Source organism: Platalea leucorodia, assembly GCF_965183815.1.
Source record: "Platalea leucorodia genome assembly, chromosome: 3".
NCBI classification, from domain to species: domain Eukaryota; kingdom Metazoa; phylum Chordata; class Aves; order Pelecaniformes; family Threskiornithidae; genus Platalea; species Platalea leucorodia.
The window spans coordinates 12,291,704-12,311,622 of NC_138825.1; the positions used below are offsets into that span (position 1 = coordinate 12,291,704).

A 19,919-nucleotide genomic window follows, 5' to 3' on the forward strand; every position below is an offset into this window, starting at 1 on the left:
CCTTTAGGATCTGCATTAGGAGCCTTGTGGAAGATGTTGTATTCAAGGAGTTAGTGACCATGAACAGATCGTGTCTGTCCTACCAGGTGTCGTATGCAGGGCTTGAGGAGCCTGTACATCAGCATGAATAGCTGCTGCAAGGGAACCTGCTGGAGTGCCCTATGATGGCCTGTGCTTTGCACTGGTGGGTGTTACGAGAGAGGTGACAGTCCAGGCTGCCAGAAGTTGTTACCTAGTTTTGTTTGTTATGCAAAATAAAAGGCACCACAGCATGGGAAGGAGGCAGAGCTTTTTTACAGACAGGATCTTCACAGCATGCCACGGGAAAATCCATCCGGGGTCTGTCCAGCCTGAAGGGATGTAAGATTTACTCGCTATCTATATTCCTATTTTTATTCTATTTTATTAAAATAGCTATTTTATTAGGCCATTTATTGTTAGCCTTTTCTTACTGAAATCTGGAAAGAGCCCTGTACCATCTTGCCCTCTTACCCTCCCAGTGGTGTAGAACAGGACCTTAATGTCCTAGGACATGAGATGCACAGTCAGCACAGGAGAGGGAGAACTCATGTGCCACTGCTGAAGGAAAGCCTGCAGCATGAAATTAGTCTTTAAAACACACAAGTGGGAAAGAGATGCTGACAGTCAGACTTTTTTATCTTCATAGCCTGTAATATTTAAATTAAAAACACTTTAAATGTTTTAACTCAGTTAATAATGTTTTTACATCTCTGAGCAGCGCGGTCATTTTGTGCAACTGCATGAGTTGAAAAAAACAAGATATCTTTGTTTTGTTTCTGTAATAGTTTGCAAAATGCTTTCCTTATTGAAACAAAAAGCATTTTCTGAATAAGTATTTCTGCAAAAACATCTGCTATGTGTGAAGTTATTTGACAAAACAAACCATAACTCTTTAGTTAGATTAGAAAATAAAGGTCTGGAGCACGTTGCAAAACAAAGTAAACAGAAATAAACAGGAAATAAATGACTGAGTAGCCACAACATATTGAGGTCAGTTACCCTTGCTTTGGCTTTAAACTGTATCCTTTCCCATTGTGTATTTTTTCCAGGAATTTTTCTCTCCTTTTTTTGGTGACTTTGGTCATTTTTATCACCGATCTTGCATTTTAATAGTGGTTGCTCTTAATTTTTCTTGTGAACAGCTTCATGTGGAGACAGCCACTGAGGAGAACTGTCAGACTCAGTTGGAGCAACAACCTACTTGCAAGTAAATCTGGATTTGTAAAACAAGGGACATCATTGTCATCTTTAAAGTCACATACATCTGTATATATCTTCAGAATCCCAGCAAGGAGAATAAGAGTCAGAATTTCTCCAAAAGCTTTCTTGGTTTGTATCTTGTTAGTCTTAAACAAAAAGTCTCATTTTGGGACATTTGCAATGCTGTGGGCAGAATAGGCACATTCTGCTTACAAGAGCTATTGGCTGAGCATGACAGAGACAGCCAAGAATATAGAGTAGGTGTAAACTAATGGACATGTTCTCCTGTTTTCCTGCAGAAGTCCTTTTTGAGATTGCTCACCAATAGCTGTCTCTGTTTTAAACCTCAAGTGATAAACCAGTCTCTGAGCTGCTTTTTCTACCACAGCAAGCAATTCCCTGGCAGCTAAGGAGGATTCAACTTCTAGCTGCTGATGTCCCCACTTCTGCCAAGACAGCTCTAACATTCATCCAAGCTGGCTTTGAATTGTTTCAGGCCACCAGCCCAACACAGAACTAACCTAATTAAAAACAAAACAAAACAAACAAAACAAAAACAAAAACTAACAAAACAAAACCAAAACAAACAAAAACCCCTACTTTCTGACAGAGAGCTAGTATAGCTCAGTGAAAGGTTAGACAAGTGCCAGAGAGAGTACAAAGATCAGGTAGGAGTGTAAGACCAGGTGTAGAACCAAAATTCTGCAGCCAGATGTTAGACTGGCTTAGGCCAGGGACACCCTTAGCTTCTCCTCAGGCTGAGCTTTGCTCACAAGAAAAAAATTTTGTCCCTAGGGTATGGCTGCATTCCCAGGAACAACAGTGCAGTAAACCTAGGGTTAGCGTATGAGAATTAATACCTATTTAATAGGTATAAAAAGGAAGAAATCTCAGTCACAGATGGGAGTCCGTACTTTTAAAGAATTTCATGTCAATAACTGAAACTTAAATTCTGTCATTATCGGTACGTGTAGCAGATGGAGGAGAAACGAAAGTGAAAGACGATAGGAAAAGCTGACTTTTTCCCCTATTGGATTTGAGGTGTCCCACTTTCTCCACATAAGTATATTCAGTACAGGCACACTTCAAGAAATGTGGAGTCTGGAAGTAGAGTACTCCAATGGACAATAAGAAGTGGCGTATTTCTGTCCCTGTTGGGTCCTTTGCTGTTCACATGGGCACTGGGAGCACTACTGTCCTTCCCTGCCCTGGGAAACGCTGGGTACCACCACACCGCAACCCCACATTATTGCTAGCCCTGACCTGCAGAGTCCAAAGGAAGCACTTGCATCACTACTATTGTTATCTGGCAGAGCATAAAATTCAGCCACACATTTCATTTAAAGCACAAACATGACCTTTGAAATGGGATTTTGAACGGCACCAGAGTCAAACCTTCCTGCTGTCATAGGAAGCTCCGTCTTCCCTTATCTTAGGGCAGGTATTCCTCCCTGTTGTTGACATGAAAAAAAAAAGGGGTGGGTGGGGGGAGAGAGAGAGACAGAGGAAGAAAGAGAGAGAAAGAGAGAAAGAGAGAAAGACAACATTATCTGTGTCATATTCCACAACCGCTGTTGTTCTTCATTTGCTGACCACTCTTGTCTCTGACACAGTGAAATGGGTGCTGCCAGCAAAAGGAGCCTGAGAAGTCTTGAGTCCAATTTCAGAGACAAGGAGATGGAGATTGTAATACAAGATTTTGTGCAAGTACACAAGAGAATGGCTTGTAACTGGCATGCAGACAGAGCTAGGATTTCACAGAATACCACATATACATTTATATATACAAAACCAAACAAAAAATCATGTGTATAACCTACCATGTAACTTAAGTTATATATACACATAAAACTATATAACTTGTTTTAGTTATATAAAAAAACCAAACAATTTTCATATTTGTAATCAGCTTTGGCCAGTTTAAATGTGGTGCTTTGATGGTGTGGTGCTTTAGTTCTTTCTGTGGGTGTTTCACAACAAAACTTATCTTACACGTTTCATTTCAGAGACTATAAACCAGCTTAGATCAAGAAGCAAATCATGCTCAGGCACCTGCAAGACTAGATTATAATATGTCTCATTTCTAATCCAAATCTCATTTCTGCAATATTGTATTAGCACTTAGGATTCTTTTGGAAAATTTTCTGTTGTAACATTGTCTACCACTGATGCCAGATTATACATGAAAATTAACAGTGTTTGAAAATGACTGAGTTTCCTACAGGAGAAAGTGAAATATCTGTAACTATTCTTTTTCATGTTATAAATTTGATAATTGTTAACAGTAGCCACGGAAGGGTTTCATTTTATATTTATGTTAGTTTATATTTAGTGATGCTCTCATCCACCTTTCTGATATGTTGTCACATTTGCTACCAGGACACCTAGTCCTTGTATTAGGCAGTAATCTCCCCTAGTCAAAGAGAAATCAGAGCTATTGCAAATCTAGAGTAGCATTCCGCCCCCGCTACACACACCTTTTGCTTACCTTCTAGGCTTCCCCACTGTAGGCGTTTAAAAAGTTTTGAACACAGCCTTATCTTCTTGCTTAATTCTTATCACCCACTTCTCTGATGTGTTTCTATGCTCCCTGACTAACTGCTAACTTGTCCACAGAGAAAAATACATTACACTGTATTACAGTATACATTAGAGAGAAAATGCCATTGCACAACAGGCCTTTTTCTAATAATCCTTTCTCATCATTCTCCGTGGGACTGAGAGGCATTTGCCATGCTAATAGCAGTTCTACTGTCTTGTAATTTTTATTCTTGGTTGATACCTTCCAGTGTCTTAGCATCACTTTTCTTTACTGCCTGTAAATTGTCCAGATTTCACATTAGATAATGATACAGCAGTACTCTCAGCACCAGAGAAAAGGTCAGAAGAAGTGCATTTTCATGAATAAGTGATTCTACAAAAAAGGTAAAAAAATAGCTAATGAGATATTGCATGCCTAATGCTGTGCATTCATTTGCATAATTTTACCAGCTATTTTTATTCACAAGAACCCATCAGATCCAGAACAACTGGAGAAAAACCAAGTGCAGTAGAATAAGGAGCACAATTCATCTAAATACACACAGCTTTCATCAGCTGCAAGCACTGGTGTCAGTATAACCAGTTCACTGGAACTGATAATGCAAACTACGAAGGAGAAAGAACATCTATAATTTGATGTTCACAACCTTTATAGCTACTTATAGTATGAATGAAGCTTGATTTATAGGTTGAATCCATAATTCTGGCAGCTGAAGAAAATATTACATTGGCTACAGAAATGAACATAAAACCTCAAAGGCATTTCCTAGTGCCTTTTTAGTGTAGGTTTGCTGCTGTATTCTATACATTAGCCTCAACCACTTTGTGCTGGTTTTGGCTGAGGCAGAGTTAATTTTCTTCACAGAAGCTAGTAGGAGGCTAGGTTTTGGATTTGTGCCGAAAACAGTGTTGATAACACAGGGATGTTTTAGTTACTGCTGAGCAGTGCTTACACAGAGTCAAGGCCTTTTCTGCTTCTCACACCACCCCACCAGCGAGCAGGCTGGGGGTGCACGAGAAGCTGGGAAGCAACGCAGCTGGGACAGCTGACCCCAGCTGACCAAAGGGATATCCCACACCATATGACATCATGCTTAGCATGTAGACCTGGGGGAAGAAGAAGGAAGAGGGGGATGTTAGGAGTGATGGCGTTTGTCTTCCCAAGTAATCGTTACGCGTGATGGAACCCTGCTTTCCTGGAGATGGCTGCCAGTAGGAAGTATTGAATTAATTCTTTGTTTTGCTTTGCTTGTGTGTGTGGCTTTTGCTTTACTATTAAACTGTCTTTATCTCAACCCATGAGTTTTCTCACTTTTACCCTTCTGATTCTCTCTCCCATCCCACCGGGGGGAGTGAGTGAGCGGCTGTGTGGTGCTTAGTTGCCAGCTGGGGTTAAATCACGACACACTTATTTCCTGCACTTAGGCAAGTATTCTTGACATTATTTACAAAAACCAGGCTGCCTACGTCCGATTGGGTTTCACATCTCAACTAGTACAGCCTCAAGGGCACTTTGATATTCTGCCTATGGCGCACACCACCTCCAGCCCCGCTTCATACCCTGTGTCATGGCTGGGAGCAAGGTACAGTTTTAAGGCAGCTTCCACAGCGTTTGGGGAGGGTGCACGCACACAGCATCTTTTAGCTCTTTCACTCCTGCTCAGCGACTTCACCACAACAGTATCATTGCCAGAACAAAGACAAAGCAGTTTGCCAGGCAATACTGGCTACGTACTAGTAATTCTTACATACTACTGTAGCGGAAAGGGGAAAACATCCTTTCCAACATGTGCACACATACTTTAAATACAGTTTGTGTTTGCACACTTGAAACAGATCTTGTAGCCTTGTCTTTCTGGATCTCTTGGGGACTTTTGCAAACAGCGACTCGATTCAACTCAGGTTATATGATATAAAACCCCATTTCCTTTGTTTCTATTTTGTTGCTATGTAAACAAGAAAAGCAGACCACCAATCTTAACTTTTGGACAGATATTTAAGAAGAGTTCTATAAACTCATCTACATGCTCTAATTACTGTACAGTTTTATATTATCTTAAGGAGTAGCTGAGACTTGCCTGCTGCGTCATGGCAAAGTATGACCTTATCTGATCCAACCATATTGAAGCAACTCCTTAAGGAGGAGGAGAAAAAAAAAAGTACACTGGCAAGCCTAATTAAATGTAGACTTTTTTCAGGTTAAGCCAAGACATAACAATATTCCCCATCCCACCTTTTTCCTACTTGCTCTACACTGAGCACAAGCTTAATCATCATTCTTAATTCGCTGGTTTTGTTTTATTCAGCAAGACCAAGAAGTAGCGCAGTGGAATTATTTACGGGAATAAAGTTACTGAAATTTCTATTTCAGTGAAAGGCTTAAGAACAAAGTAACATGGGGATCTCACAGGTTGAGGCAGAATAGAGAGCAGAAGACTTGCCTCAAGACAAAGAGCAGTCCTACTGATGCAATCATGATAACATTAATTGCTTAGAGAAAAGAATCATACAGCTAAATGAAATTTCTTCCCTTTGAAAAGCCTTGTCAATTACAGAATGAAGAACATTATCTCAGAGTTTGACAAACTCGAGTTACCTTTAAAGAGAAAACTCATCCTTGAAAGTTGCCATGAAAAATTACACTGTTTAGAATCAGCTGTTTCTCTTAATGCAGCATAGAAATTCCTATTAACATTCTTTCCAAATGAATAAATACATACTATTTTAAGATACCTGAAGAATTAAAAAATTGCTTATTTGACAGAATGCCAGCTTTTAGCAGAAATCAACCACATAAGTTTACAAGGAGAAAAAGATAATTTTCTAAGCATTTCAATTGAGCTGATTATATTAGCTTCTCTTATCTTAATGAAGTAGTAGGGAGATGTAAATCTTTAATAAACACATGAGTGTGCTGGTTTTGGCTAAGGTAGAGTTAATTTTCTTCATAGAAGCTAGTAGGAGGCTAGGTTTTGGATTTGTGCTGAAAACAGTGTTGATAACACAGGGATGTTTTAGTTACTGCTGAGCAGTGCTTACACAGAGTCAAGGCCTTTTCTGCTTCTCACACCACCCCACCAGCGAGCAGGCTGGGGGTGCACGAGAAGCTGGGAAGCAACGCAGCTGGGACAGCTGACCCCAGCTGACCAAAGGGATATTCTGTACCATATAACATCATGCTCAGCATGTAAACCTGGGGGAAGAAGAAGGAAGAGGGGGATGTTAGGAGTGATGGCGTTTGTCTTCCCCAGTTACCGTTACATGTGATGGAGCCCTGCTTTCCTGGAGATGGCTGAACACCTGCCTGCTGATGGGAAGTAGTGAATGAATTCTTTGTTTTGCTTGCTTTGCTTTTGCTTTACCTATTAAACTGTCTTTACCTCAACCCACTTTTACCCTTCTGATTCTCCCATCCCACCGGGGGGGAGTGAGTGAGCGGCTGTGTGGTGCTTAGTTGCCAGCTGGCATTAAACCATGACAATGAATATTTCATGAATCTTTTCAGGGCTTAAATGGCAATTTTTGGCTATAATGAATTACTATAGGAAAAGCAATAATAGTTTTAACTGGATGGAGACATCTTCTGGAATAAACACTAGGACTGAAAGAGACCAAGTGTTACACTTCTTGTTCTTGACAAAAATTTAATGGTACAATTTTGTAACATGACTCTGGCACCACATCAAAGACCCATTTTTGAAAAATTTAACACACTAAAGCATGTCTTGAAAGTGTTCAATTCTATCCAAGCTTTACAACAAATTACTTGAACTAACAAATCTTAAAAAGGGTGAAGAGAAAACAAGTAGGCAATTACTTTTCTAAACAGTATTTTCTCTGAAGTTTCTTCTTCCTCCTTTCTTCAGCTCACTGCTGATTACACCTGTAGAAATGATGGCTCCTAATGTTTACTTAATTACTAAGGGTTTGTAACCAGAGTAGTTCACATTCGTGTTTAACAAGATCCTCACTTTTCAACAAGCACTTTTGACCAACCCTCCCTCCTCCTTACTCAGAGGAATTCCTTTTATTCTTTTGGCTTCAAAATAAACTGCTATTGGCTATGATTTCCTTTTCCTGCATACCTCCCCTTACCTTTTTTTCCTTTAAGCAGGGTACTTGCTGCAGGGTAATCTTGCAATACTCACATAAAGACCTGAGCAATTCAGAAGTATTATGTACTTTTCTGGTATAGAACATTCGTTTTCCCTACAACATCCAGGGCTGTGTCACAAATTACTTATAAACATGGCTGGATTTGCAGGGGATGAATGAATGGAAAATAGCCCTCTATTTAAACAACAGATGGACAGCATAGAGCAGCATACTTGTAACAGCACTAACTCCCAATGCAAGACAAGATAAGCAGTTTCTCTGCATACTCAAACTGCAGCTTCTATGTCAGCTGACACAAGTTGTATAAAGCAGAAGCAAGTTACTTCCCAAACGATTTATGCAAGGTTACTATCAGAGTGAAAGGACTGGTCATACTATCACGAATCCATAGCTCTGCTACAAAACAGAGCACAAGCTCCCTCAAAAACACAGAGGAATATAGTTTCCCTTTACTTGCTAATACTTTGTTGGGTGATTTCCAGTGGGATACCCTTTTTATCATAAAATCAGGTCTGAGGAAGGCCACAGGGTTGTAGTCCCAAACACAACATTACCTTTTAGTCCAGCAAAGCTCCCTGGGGTCTTCACCCAACAGTCTCACCTACCCTGAAACAGAGACAAGTATCACGCTTCAACTTTGTGTCCTGGTTTCATCTGGGATAGAGTTAATTTTCTTCTTAGTAGCTGGTAGAGTGCTGTGTTTTGGATTTAGGATAAGAATAATGTTGATAACACACTGATGTTTTGGTTCTTGCTGAGTACAGTTTATACTAGCCAAGGACTTTTCAGCTTCCCATGCTCTGCCAGGTGCACAAGAATTTGGGAGGGGGCACAGCCAGGACAGCTGACCCAGACTGGCCAAAGGGCTATTCCATACCATATGACATCATGCTCAGTATATAAGCTCGGGGAAGAAGAAGGAAGGGGGGGACTTTCGGAGTGATGGCGTTTGTCTTCTCAAGTAATTGTTACGCGTGATGGAGCCCTGCTTTCCTGAGGATGGCTGAACACCTGCCTGCCAATGGGAAGTAGTGAGTGAATTCCTTGCTTTGCTTTGCTTGCGTGCACGGCTTTTGCTTTACCTATTAAACTGTCTAACTCAACCCACAAGTTTTCTTACTTTTACTCTTCTGATTCTCTCCCCCATCCCACCGGGGGGGGAGTGAGCGAGCGGCTGTGTGGTGCTTAGTTGCTGGCTGGGGTTAACCTACGACGGTCCTTTTTGGCGCCCAACGTGGGGCACAGAGGGTTCGAGATAATGACAGATTTAATTGGAATGTGCTAGACAAATTTATAGCTGTTATTGCTGTTTAGCTATTAATCAGCAGGCTTCTGTGCTTGCCACAGGGCTTGCTTGCCTTACTGTATATTAGAGTCTGGTGCTCATTAGTGGCTGCTTTTTGCTTTTGTTGCTTGCTGTACTCCTTATCATCTTACTCTGCTGTGCCTGGGAATATTTTGATAACAGCAATGGCCATGTGCCTGGGCTGGCAGATAGCCAGGGCATGGCTGCTCTTTCTGTGCTGCTGTACTGGACAGGCTGGAACTCCAGCGTGAACTCGAGTTGAAGGGACTGTGACCTGTGGATGAGTCCACACAGGAGCAGGACACCCTGAAGTGTCTGTGGATGTGGATAAGCCCACACCAGAGCAGGTATGTCTCGAAGTGTCTGTGGCCATGGTTATGTCTGTGCCGCAGCAGGTATACCTGTGAAGGGATTGTGGCCCAAGGAGAAGGCCATGCTGGAGAAGGTATACCTCAAAGCATCTGTGGCTGTGGATAAGTCCGTGCTGCAGCAGGTACACCTTGAAGCATCAGTGGCTGTGCATGAGCTCATGCTGGAGCACCTCAAAGTGTGTGGCCATGGGTAAGGCCATGCTGGAGCAAGTTTACTTCTGAAGAGACTGTGGCTGTGGGCAAGGCCACGCTGGAACAGGTCTATCTCTGAAGGCATTGTGGCCCATGGAGAAGTCCACACTGGAAGAAATGCACCTCTAAGTGACTGTGGCTGTGGATAAATCTATGCTGGCAGCAGGTATACCCTTGGAGAGACCATGGCTCATAGATAAGGCTCCACTTGGAGCAGGTAAACCCCTAACGGACTGTACTCTGTGGATAAGTCCAAGCCGGAGCAGGGGCAAGGGGAGGAGTCCATTGCAGTGTTAAACCCAATGGTCTGGTCCAGAGAGGCAAGGGGTGGAGATTGTAATGGAAATACCTTTAAATTGTTGTAACCCGGCATCTGTTATGGGAATTACTATAGCAGGAACCCCTTGTTGCTAGCCAGGCTAGGAGCAAGGGGAGGAGTTCCTTGCAATGTTAAACACTATAGCCTGGCCCAAAGGGACCAAGGGTGATGATTGTAAAGGAAACACCTTTAAATTGTTTTAATCCATGATCTGAGTTACATGTTATAGGAATTACCATAGCAGGAACCACCTGAACCAATGGAGGACAAGCCTTACAAGAAGCAGTGCAAGTGCAGCAGTGACCCAACCTGAGCTGGCTTTGGTGCCCAATAACTCCACGCAACACACCACCTCTCCTGTCCTGAGCAACCACCATCACAGATGGAGCCCAAAGTCATGGACTAAATGAACTCAATGGACATTTTGTGGATATTTATGGATGTTTATGGACACTTTACAGACATTTCACAGGGGTGGTGCATAGACTAAGGGAATGATACCTGTGTATTGTATCAAAGGATGGGAAGGGGGGTAGTGGTTAATGAGGATGTGGGACCTGAGCGTGACGTAAATGGTATGGAATAAGGGGTGGATACTGTCCTGGTTTCATCTGGGATAGAGTTAATTTTCTTCTTAGTAGCTGGTAGAGTGCTGTGTTTTGGATTTAGGATGAGAATAATGTTGATAACACACTGATGTTTTGGTTCTTGCTGAGTACAGTTTATACTAGCCAAGGGCTTTTCAGCTTCCCATGCTCTGCCAGGTGCACAAGAATTTGGGAGGGGGCACAGCCAGGACAGCTGACCCAGACTGGCCAAAGGGCTATTCCATACCATATGACATCATGCTCAGTATATAAGCTCGGGGAAGAAGAAGGAAGGGGGGGACGTTCGGAGTGATGGCATTTGCCTTCCCAAGTGACCGTTACGCGTGGTGGAGCCCTGCTTTCCTGAGGATGGCTGAACACCTGCCTGCCGATAGGAAGTAGTGAATGAACTCCTTGCTTTGCTTTGCTTGTGCGCGCGGCTTTTGCTTTACCTATTAAACTGTCTTTATCTCAACCCATGAGTTTTCTCACTTTTACTCCTCCGATTCTCTCCCCCATCCCACCGGGGGGGAGTGAGCGAGCGGCTGTGTGGTGCTTAGTTGCCGGCTGCGGTTAAACCATGACACTTTGCCTGCAGCTTCAAAACTGCAGGATGGGCATTCCCACATCAGTCTGCCTCGGTGCCATTGCTGTGAAGATGTTTGTAGCTGTACCATGAATTACAGCCCTTTTACTCATGCGACTGGGCACACAGGGAACAGGACCTGCGCAGAGGAAGAGGCAGAGCCTACCTGACAGCAGGCGGGCTCCCTGGGAGCCGCAGCCCAGGCGTGTGGGGAGCAAGGGGCACCAGCTCCTGCCACCCCGCTTTTGAGTGGACAACAGAGGCCGCAGCCTGCTGGCAGCGCTGGGACACCTGCACAGGCAGGGCCTCAGAAAAACGCACACGGAGATAGATGGCCACCATCGAATCTACAGAGACCAAAACGTTTCAAGAAAGGTATGCTGCCTGCCCCTTCATATCACAAGAAAAGCCACTGTGCCCCGATGCCGTAAGCTCACAGCCAGCCTAAGCCATCGCAACCGAACAGTACCGCAAGGAAGCAAGGCTGCCTGTCCCCAGATCAGCCCCGCGCTCTCCGGCTGGGTACTCCGGGACGGGCAGACGGTCCTGGAAGGCCCACCCCCTCCCTCAGACCCGGGGCTTTCGAGGAAAAGGCAGGGCCTCCCCCCGCCCCTCCTGCTCCCCCCTTGCCGGCTGCGGTGGGAAGGGCGGGGCTGAACGGGCGCCTCGGCAAGGGGAGGTCACGCGGGTCACCCCCTCCCCTCTTCAGCCGGGGGCAGCTGGAACCGGTTGGCAGCCGCGCTGTCAGGCGGCCCCGGGCAGCGGCCGCGAAAGGAAGGGCCAGGGATCCCTGGCGGCGCTGCCCGCAGCCCCGCACAAAGGGGTTGGAAAGCGGGTGCAGCGCTCGGCCAGGTCAGTCCGCGCCGCCGGCCGGGGGGACGCGGGGCCCGTGGGTGTGCGGTGGGGCTGCGTGGCGGCGGTGGCAGAGGGCGGTTGGCTCGTGCCTCTGAGGAGATCTGGGGGCCGAGGGGGGTCGGTTCGCGCCTCGGTGGCGGGAGGGCGCTGGGGGGAGCAATGCCGGTCTCCCCGCGGGAGGTCTCAGGGGGACGGTGCTCGGCACTTGGCGGGCTGCGATGCGGGGAACTGCTGGTGCCTGTCCCTGAGGGGAGACGGGGAGGGTGCAACCCACCGCTGCGGGCAGGCAGCCACAAGCCGGCTCCGGCCCGCAGCCGCCTCCGCTCCTCGCCCCTGCTCCCCTCACGCACCGCGCCTTTCCCTAGCTCCGCCCCTTCAGCCCCGGCGCCGCCCTCAGGCCCCACCCACATCCCCGCCCGGGGCTTTCGAGGAAAAGGCACGGTCTTCCCCCGCCCTTCCGGCTCGCGTCTTATTGGCTGCGGCGGGGAAGGCGGGGCGAGGCCATGGCGAGTGACGCGTCGGCAAGGGGAAGTCACGTGGGGCCGCCTTCCCCGCCCCGCCCCTCCCCTCCCCTCCCCGGTTCGGCCGGGGGCAGCTAGAACCGGTTGGCGGACGCGCCTCCCAGTCCCCTCCCCTCCCCGCGCCGTCAGGCAGCCCTGGGCAGCGGCCGCCGACCCCGGCCGCGGGAGGAGGGGCAGGGGCAGGGGCAGGGGCAGGGGCAGGGGCAGGGAGTCCGGGCGGCGCCGCCCGCAGCCCCGCACAAAGGGGTTGGGAGCCAGGAGCGGCGCTCGGCCAGGTCAGTCCGCGCCGCCGGCCGGGTGTCGCGGTGGGGCTGTGCGGCGGCAGGGGACGGTTGGTGCGTGCCCCTGGGAGGACCTGGGGGGGGACCTGGGGCCTGAGGGGCTTCGGCTCGCGGCCCGGTGGCGGGAGGGCGCAGGGGGAGCGGTGCCGCTCTCCCCGCGGGCGGTCCCGGCGGGTGTCGGCTGTCGTGATCTGATGCGAGGGGAGGGATGGTGCTCGGCCCTGAGGGGAGCTGGGGGAAGAGGGCGCGGGTCGGTGCCTGCAGCGTTCCCGGAGGGGGATGGCTGCCTGCGCCGTGGCGGAGAGGCAGGAAGAGAGAGGCTGTGTGTCGCCGGGGGTGGCGGAGGCGCCGTACGGCCCGGGGCGGGAGCACCGTTCCGGGAGGGCGGCGGGGGCGCCGGGCGCGGGCCGTCAGCCGGTGAGCGCGGCGTGGCGGGTTGCCGGCCGGAGACACGCCGGGCCGGCGGCTCTGTTTATTTACATCCCCGCCGAAAGCCCTCGCTCGGGGCGGTCCCGCGGCTACCGCATTATGTAAGCGGCCGGCAGGCTGCGGCGGGGCGGGCCCGGGGACGCGGTGCGCCGCCTCCGGCGCGCAGCCCGCCGCGGCGCTGCGCTGTGCCCGGCTTGCGGGGGGGCAGCCGCCCGCGGGGGACCCTCGGTAAGTCCCCGTCGGGCCGGCCAGCGGGGTGCGGCGGGCTGGACACCCTGCGGCGCCGGTCGGCGGCCTGTGTGTGCTCTGCTCTGCTCTTTGTCTCTGCTCTGGACTGAGGGAACACGCTAACAATACTAACGGTGTGTGGTTTAGTATTCGTGATCTCATATGGACTAATAAGACAACCCTAGATTAACTTGGTTATCTGCTTCCTAACCAGGCTGTTGCAGGAAGCACAGATTCATTTTCCTGGTTTTTTTTTTTTTTCTTTCTTTTTCAATCAGTAGCTTGTCTTCCAGGGTGTTAGTGTTTTAATTCATTAGAGCGTGCACTGTTAGATGGAGATTAGCCTTCAAAATAAATTTTAAATGTTAATGGTAGAGTGAAATAGTTGATAAGTTAAGATAAATTATTTTTTTATCATAAAAGATATTTTTCTCTACAGTTTTTTTTATATGTATTTCTGTTCTAGCACTGTTGCCTGTAAAATAACTACAGAAAATATTAAAAAATCAGGGGAACACTGTTTGTCTTGAAGAGAAGCTACATTAATAATGAACAACACTTCAGCAAAGAGAAGACAAACCGAGGCTGTTCTGGTTTGCTTGCAAATATGCCCCAGCCATTTCCTCTCTTTTTAAAGAACTTTGTCTGCAAAACTGCTGTGACATAGCTAAGACAGAAGAGTCTGCTACATGGACAGGAATTTAAGAAGTGCTGAAAACCATTAAGTTCTTGTTGTTTAAAACCAAGCAGATGCATTATAGGTGAACACAGTATGTCAGATAGGGATCTTGTGTTTGATTACCAGGGCTGGCTTGGCCCTGCAAATGGGTAGTTGAATCGATACTGAAAATAGCATCTTAAAAATATTTTTCTCTGTTGCTATATACTAATGTGATGTTGTTTCAGAAATAGTACTCAAGCTTTTCTTCTTTCTAAATGTTAGCATAGCCCTATTGGTAAAATTCCTGCCTTTGAATCAGAACAGTATGTCCAAATCTTGCATGCAAGTTTGTTGTCTGTCCGGTGTTAATACTGCAATGCAGTGTGAGAGAGCTGCTGACTTTGTGGCCGTCCTTTCTCATGCAGTCAAGGTGCAGCGGGAAAGGAGGGGGCAGGAAGAACCTTCTGGTTGTTTGGGTGAAAATGAAGTGTAATGCTGTTTCTAAAAATTCTCTTCCAGTTGTTAGAGTGAATGTCCTGACAAGCATATCCTCCGACCTTTTTCTAAAATCCAGGTGTTGTCAACTATTGTTACTTAATTTTATTACATACCCAATTTGTTACTTTAGACGTACTTTATAATATTCCGATACCTTGTTAGGACTAACCACAAGCAACAAAATCTGTTCTTTGTACTACAAATTTAATTGGATTTGAGTAGATATCATTTAAATATTAAAGGTATAGTCTGAAGTAACATGAGTTGATATTTTTATGCTCGAGAGTCTAATGATGTGAGTAAAAATGACAAAACTGTGTCATAAAAGAGCAGTCTTGTGTGCCTAGGCTCATATCTCTTTGTTCAGCATAGCACCAGATCTGACGCATGGTGTATTTCCTATTGCCGCATATAGTACAGCTTTCCAAAGGGTAAACTGTAAATACGGTACCTTATTCCACAGTGCGTAGTAGTGTTCAAATGCAGGCTTCCCGAGGGAGGTTGCAGGGGGCTGTGGTGCCTTGCATCGGCCCTGCTCCTGCCAGCGTGCACCCTCAGCTATTGAATGACTTGGCGTGGACTGTGGCACCTTTCCCCTGCTTCAGGCTGAAGCTGGACCTCTTCTTGATATTGATAGGTCTCATACATCTGTACTTTTAAGGTGCCAGATGAAAAATCAGAAAAATAAAAGCAAAAGTACTGCAGTCTTCTAGTGCTTGCCCTTTTGATCTTTATACGGAACAAAATGGAGCGATATTTTGAAATAATTGAGCGTATGTTTACTTTTTGCAGTACCAGTAGTCTGTGCTGTGGTCTGTGATGAAATATGTGCTAACGGTATGAAATACCCTGTTTGTGCACAGATGGTCTTTATTTTTCTGTCATGGGGAATATCATGGCACCTAGGTACCTAGCTGTTTCATTTTAATTGTCTGTCTAATTACCTTTGAAAAATCCCATTACGTACCTATAAAAAATTTATATACCTGGATATCTTAAAAAAAATTCACCCATTAAAAAGTTACTTTTATAAGCTGTATTTTACCCTCATTGAAAAATCTGTGTTCTGTATTATCCAGTCATCCTTAAACATGTTACCCAAGAGAGTTTTGGGTTGATAGCTTTACATCAGAAATTTCTGCTGATAGTTTATTAGATGGGCTTTTTGGGGGGTGAGAAGGGAAGAAATGTAACACAGTGTATTTCAGCATAAGTCTGCTGCTTTTTGGCTTTCTCATCAGCATGTTACCAAATACGGATTATCCTTAATGGACTAAGTCCATGCAAAGCGTCAAGGTCTCTCGTGATCTGGGTCATCTAACTTCTAGGAGCTTAAATGAAGTTGTTTTAGTTCACGCTCCATTAGATGCATCCTAGAGAGGATAGAACTTGCAAAACTTTGGTTTTCCCTCATGTACTGGAAGAGCAGCATTTTGCTTCTCCATTAATCTTGAAGCTATTTTTGTTACGAGTTCTGATTATTTTCAATAGAAATCCTCCCCCCCCCCCACTTTAGAGAGGTAGTGCGGAATTTCCTGAAGCTTGGTCTGTTTGTCTTCCCTCTCTTTCCCCATTAGATGTCAATGCATATTTTTCCTTCTACTGCTAAGTATAAGCAACCATTCTGCAGCCCTTACAGCCAACTCACAGTTGATAAAGTCAGCTTTTTCATTCAGATCTATCTAAATATTGTTGCCTAAAGTGCTCACTGCCTAATTTTGAAGGCCTTCTGTCTATACAACAAAAAGAAAGTTCAAGGCCTTCAGGCTTGTAAGCTGCTGTGGTAGGAAAAAAAAGATCACATTGTACTTCAAGCCTGTCTCAAACATTGCCCTTAGAGCGTTAGGAGTCAGAGTCTCGCAAACCTATTTGAGTTGCTATTAAAAATCTCACTTGTATTGAGAGAGAGCATGTAATCCGGCTTTATGAATGCTGTGAATTTTTGAGTCTAAAATTTGTTCAGTGTTTGTAAGCTAGGCTATTAAATTCTAGGATTGTCCCAGGTTACTTGGTATGTATTTATCTAAGCCTGAAATACTGAGTATAAAATATGGGACAGCAAATGGCCAATACCTCTTAAAATATGTTGGAAAGGTTAAGGAAATTAAGGGGTGGGGGGAATAATCTACTAAAGCTTGAAAGGTCTTGAAGGGGTCTTATATACCACTAGACCTGTGAGCCAAAAGGCTCAAATGAACTTCAAGCTTGGAATTATTAAATTAAGTCTATGTTCTGGTATTTTTTGACTACAACCAAAAATTATCTTGGTCTTCCCCATCCATTAGACCTTTGCTATCTCATTTTAGAGGAAAGCTATGATATTTTGTGATACATTAGTAGTTGATTGTGTTATGCTAGAAGGAGAGTCTTAAATGTCATCTTTTCTCTTCTTCCAAGTGCCTTTAGGGGCCCAGGGTCCATGGCTGTTTGCCTGCATCTTCTAGAAGTGCTCTCCTAGAATCAGGAGGGGAGAGCTTGGGTTCCCTATTATTTAGGGAATTACATTAACTCCTGTTGCTCTTGTACTTCCTCTATTGATTATATAAAAAGATATTTCACATCAATAGTGTTTCTGCTGTAATGGGGACAGTGGGATTCTGTCAGCTTTTTTCCCATCAAGTTATTGGAGGAGGGTAGAAAATTGAAGCAGGGTCAATCGTCCAGCTACTGTCCTGGCTGCAGAGGCTATAGGGAGTCCTTTCCTGCTGTGATGTTTTGAAGTCTGCTTGGTGCTTCTAGTTGCTGCTGCTCCATGTGAAAGGCTGGAAGTATTGGCAGGGGCGCAGAGTCCAAGGTGATGAACAGCTCACTGCCTGTGACAGCAGAGAACTGTCATCTGTCATGGGTTCTTCCCCTTTTTCCTTCAAGGTGATAGTGCTTATCTATGAAACCTTTCCTGTGTTTTGAAGAGGGTGCTGAAGGATAGCACAGGGAGACAGTCATAAGTTACTGCTTGCCAAAGGTCATAATCCTAAATGTCTTATAATAAAACTCTCAGTGGCCTCTTTGAGAGCAAAATGAGTCAAAACAGGTGTTTTTGAAAAATTCAGCTTGAGACTGATGAATGCTGCATGATATTGATACTTGCAGAGGGTATTTGATTTAGTAGTCTTTCTTGTGCTGGGGTTGCAACAGTGTCTCCTGCAGCTGGATGCTGTTTTCTGGGGCTGCTGCTGGTTTTCAAGAGCTTTCTATTTTTACTGCTTACTCAAACAGTAACACCCTTAGGGGCTTGTTTCCCTATAAGTAGTAGGATTCGTGTTTCCTCTTAGGACAGCAACAGATGCAGTGTATTTTTACTGAAATGTATCTTTTTTCCTCCCACTATAGGGGATTTCAACTATCCTAAGACAGAAGTTCTGCAAGTATGACCTCTTCTCAAGTCACATTTGAAATAAGAGGACCATCAGTACCAGGTACCAAATCATGCTTTCTCCTTTTTATATGGTTTAACTAGAAGAAAACTGAGGAGAAGCATGTTCAAAGGCTGTCTCTTCTGTTTTCTTCAGAGGTAAAAGAACATGTCAGATGAAATATCAAAATGATAAGTCATTGTAAAATACATTAATAAGAAATTTCACATAGAAATTTGAAGATGAGATTTGGGAATTAATTTTTACCTTTTTCTTCAAACAACAATTTCATACTGAGCTAGAGATTTTGATGGTGATGGAGATGGTTGATTGTTTTAAAACCAGTGGTCTGTCTCTAGTAACTTTGTATTCCATGGGAACGAGTATTTAAATTCTGGACCATGATAGTCAGGCATGCATTGATGTGTTTGTTCTGTTTTTTATTCTCTCTGCATCCCTGTTGAAAGTTCTCCGTAACATGTGACCTCTACTAGGGGGTAAAGGACAGAAAGAATATGGAGCTTAATTCAGTATTCTATCTGTGCAAAAATGTGTAAAATAACTTCCGTAATCTAAAGGAGGAACACAAGCTGTTAGATCATGTAGAACACCAAGATTTAGTGTTGATGAATTGTGCTTGTTAGTTCGACCTTCATCTTTAGGAACTTTGAAGGAAGATCACCAAAAAAATAAGCGGTGGTTGCCTAATGGAAGCAGATGAATATGGGCAAAATTCCTGTTACAGGCAGATGGCATAAGTGTCTGTTAAGATGGCATAAGTGTCTGTTGTAGTTGGGGAAGAAAAAACGATAAAAACATTTTAAAAGTTTTGATGTCTGCCCTGTGTTAGACGTCTCCTGTGTTTCTCCCATTTGATTGGGAATTTGGGAACTGAACATTGACAAGCGATGTGGACATGAAGCCTTTAGAAAGGAGTAGTGTTTTTATAGCATTCTGGAGCAAACTTTAAAATTGAAGAATAAATTGACCTTAGATCAAATGAGGCTATAAAGCACTGGTATAGCTATATAATGGAGTATTGCAAGTCATACTCTTTTTGCCCTGTTTACAGTGTTACTTCCACTATTGTGATGGCACTGTCACTGGCGAAGTTGACTTTGGATGTGTAACTTTTTCTTTTACTGGTAATATATGCAACAAAAATTAAGATTAGAGAGAACTAGATTCTGCCTCAGTGGCTGGTTACAAAGAATTATCTGGAAATACTTGTCATATGTATAGCATAAAAAGGTGACACAGCAGGTTGCTTCTGCTTATGACAATATTGATAGTGTTGGTTTTGATGGGGGAGAAGAGCTTTGAGATGCAGCAGTGGCAAGATGCAGTCTTGTGAAAGAAGAGAGGTAGGTTTTCAGAGCTATCAGCAGTTCTACAAACAGCAAAATTTCCAGTTTATTTAGAAATGTCATGTACTGATTTTGTCAGATTACCATGGTGAGTAGTTACTTGGTGAGACAAGAATCATCACCTTGAGCGCTAACATGCTCCCTGTGTCCTCAACAGGAAGGGAGAATGATGATGTCAAAACCAGTGGTTCCAGGCTAACTGACAGGATGAAAGGGCATCACCAGCATAGGAATAATGCTTTGACTCACTCTGTCTAGGCAAACCACTTCTGGAGTCAACATTGGTGGTGAAGCCTGACACATTGAGATAAGCTTTTATATATTTGTGACACGGAGTGCTTAATTTTTGCCTAATCCTCGTGGAAGGAAGAGGGTCACTGGTTACTGGCTGTGACTGCTTTAGGTCTTCATCAGGACACAGTCCCATACCAAGAGACTGCTAGGTGGCCAAATACTAGCTAATATGAAATAAAAAAGGAAGCTTCTG

The 19,919-nt window shown here is 44.9% G+C and overlaps 1 protein-coding gene and 1 long non-coding RNA gene across 4 annotated transcripts in view; both read left to right on the forward strand.

Moving 5' to 3' along the window:
* The first annotated feature begins 4,646 nt into the window (after positions 1-4,646).
* Positions 4,647-11,128, forward strand: LOC309588115. Its single transcript, XR_014227675.1, has 2 exons — positions 4,647-4,981; positions 7,014-11,128. It is a non-coding gene; the product is annotated as an uncharacterized lncRNA (long non-coding RNA).
* Positions 11,129-11,934: 806 nt separating this feature from the next.
* The window catches only part of GPCPD1 (glycerophosphocholine phosphodiesterase 1), a 45,258-nt gene continuing 37,273 nt past the window's right edge, over positions 11,935-19,919 (forward strand). Inside the window, exons 1-2 of one of the 3 annotated variants that reach the window (XM_082306982.1) lie at positions 11,935-12,091; positions 18,043-18,128. In XM_082306982.1, coding sequence (XP_082163108.1) covers positions 18,080-18,128 — 49 coding nt within the window. In that variant the 5' untranslated portion in view covers positions 11,935-12,091; positions 18,043-18,079. Of the gene's footprint in view, positions 12,092-12,648; positions 12,891-12,928; positions 12,951-18,042; positions 18,129-19,919 lie in introns of those variants that run through there. The other 2 variants (XM_082306981.1, XM_082306983.1) reach the window with 2 other exon arrangements.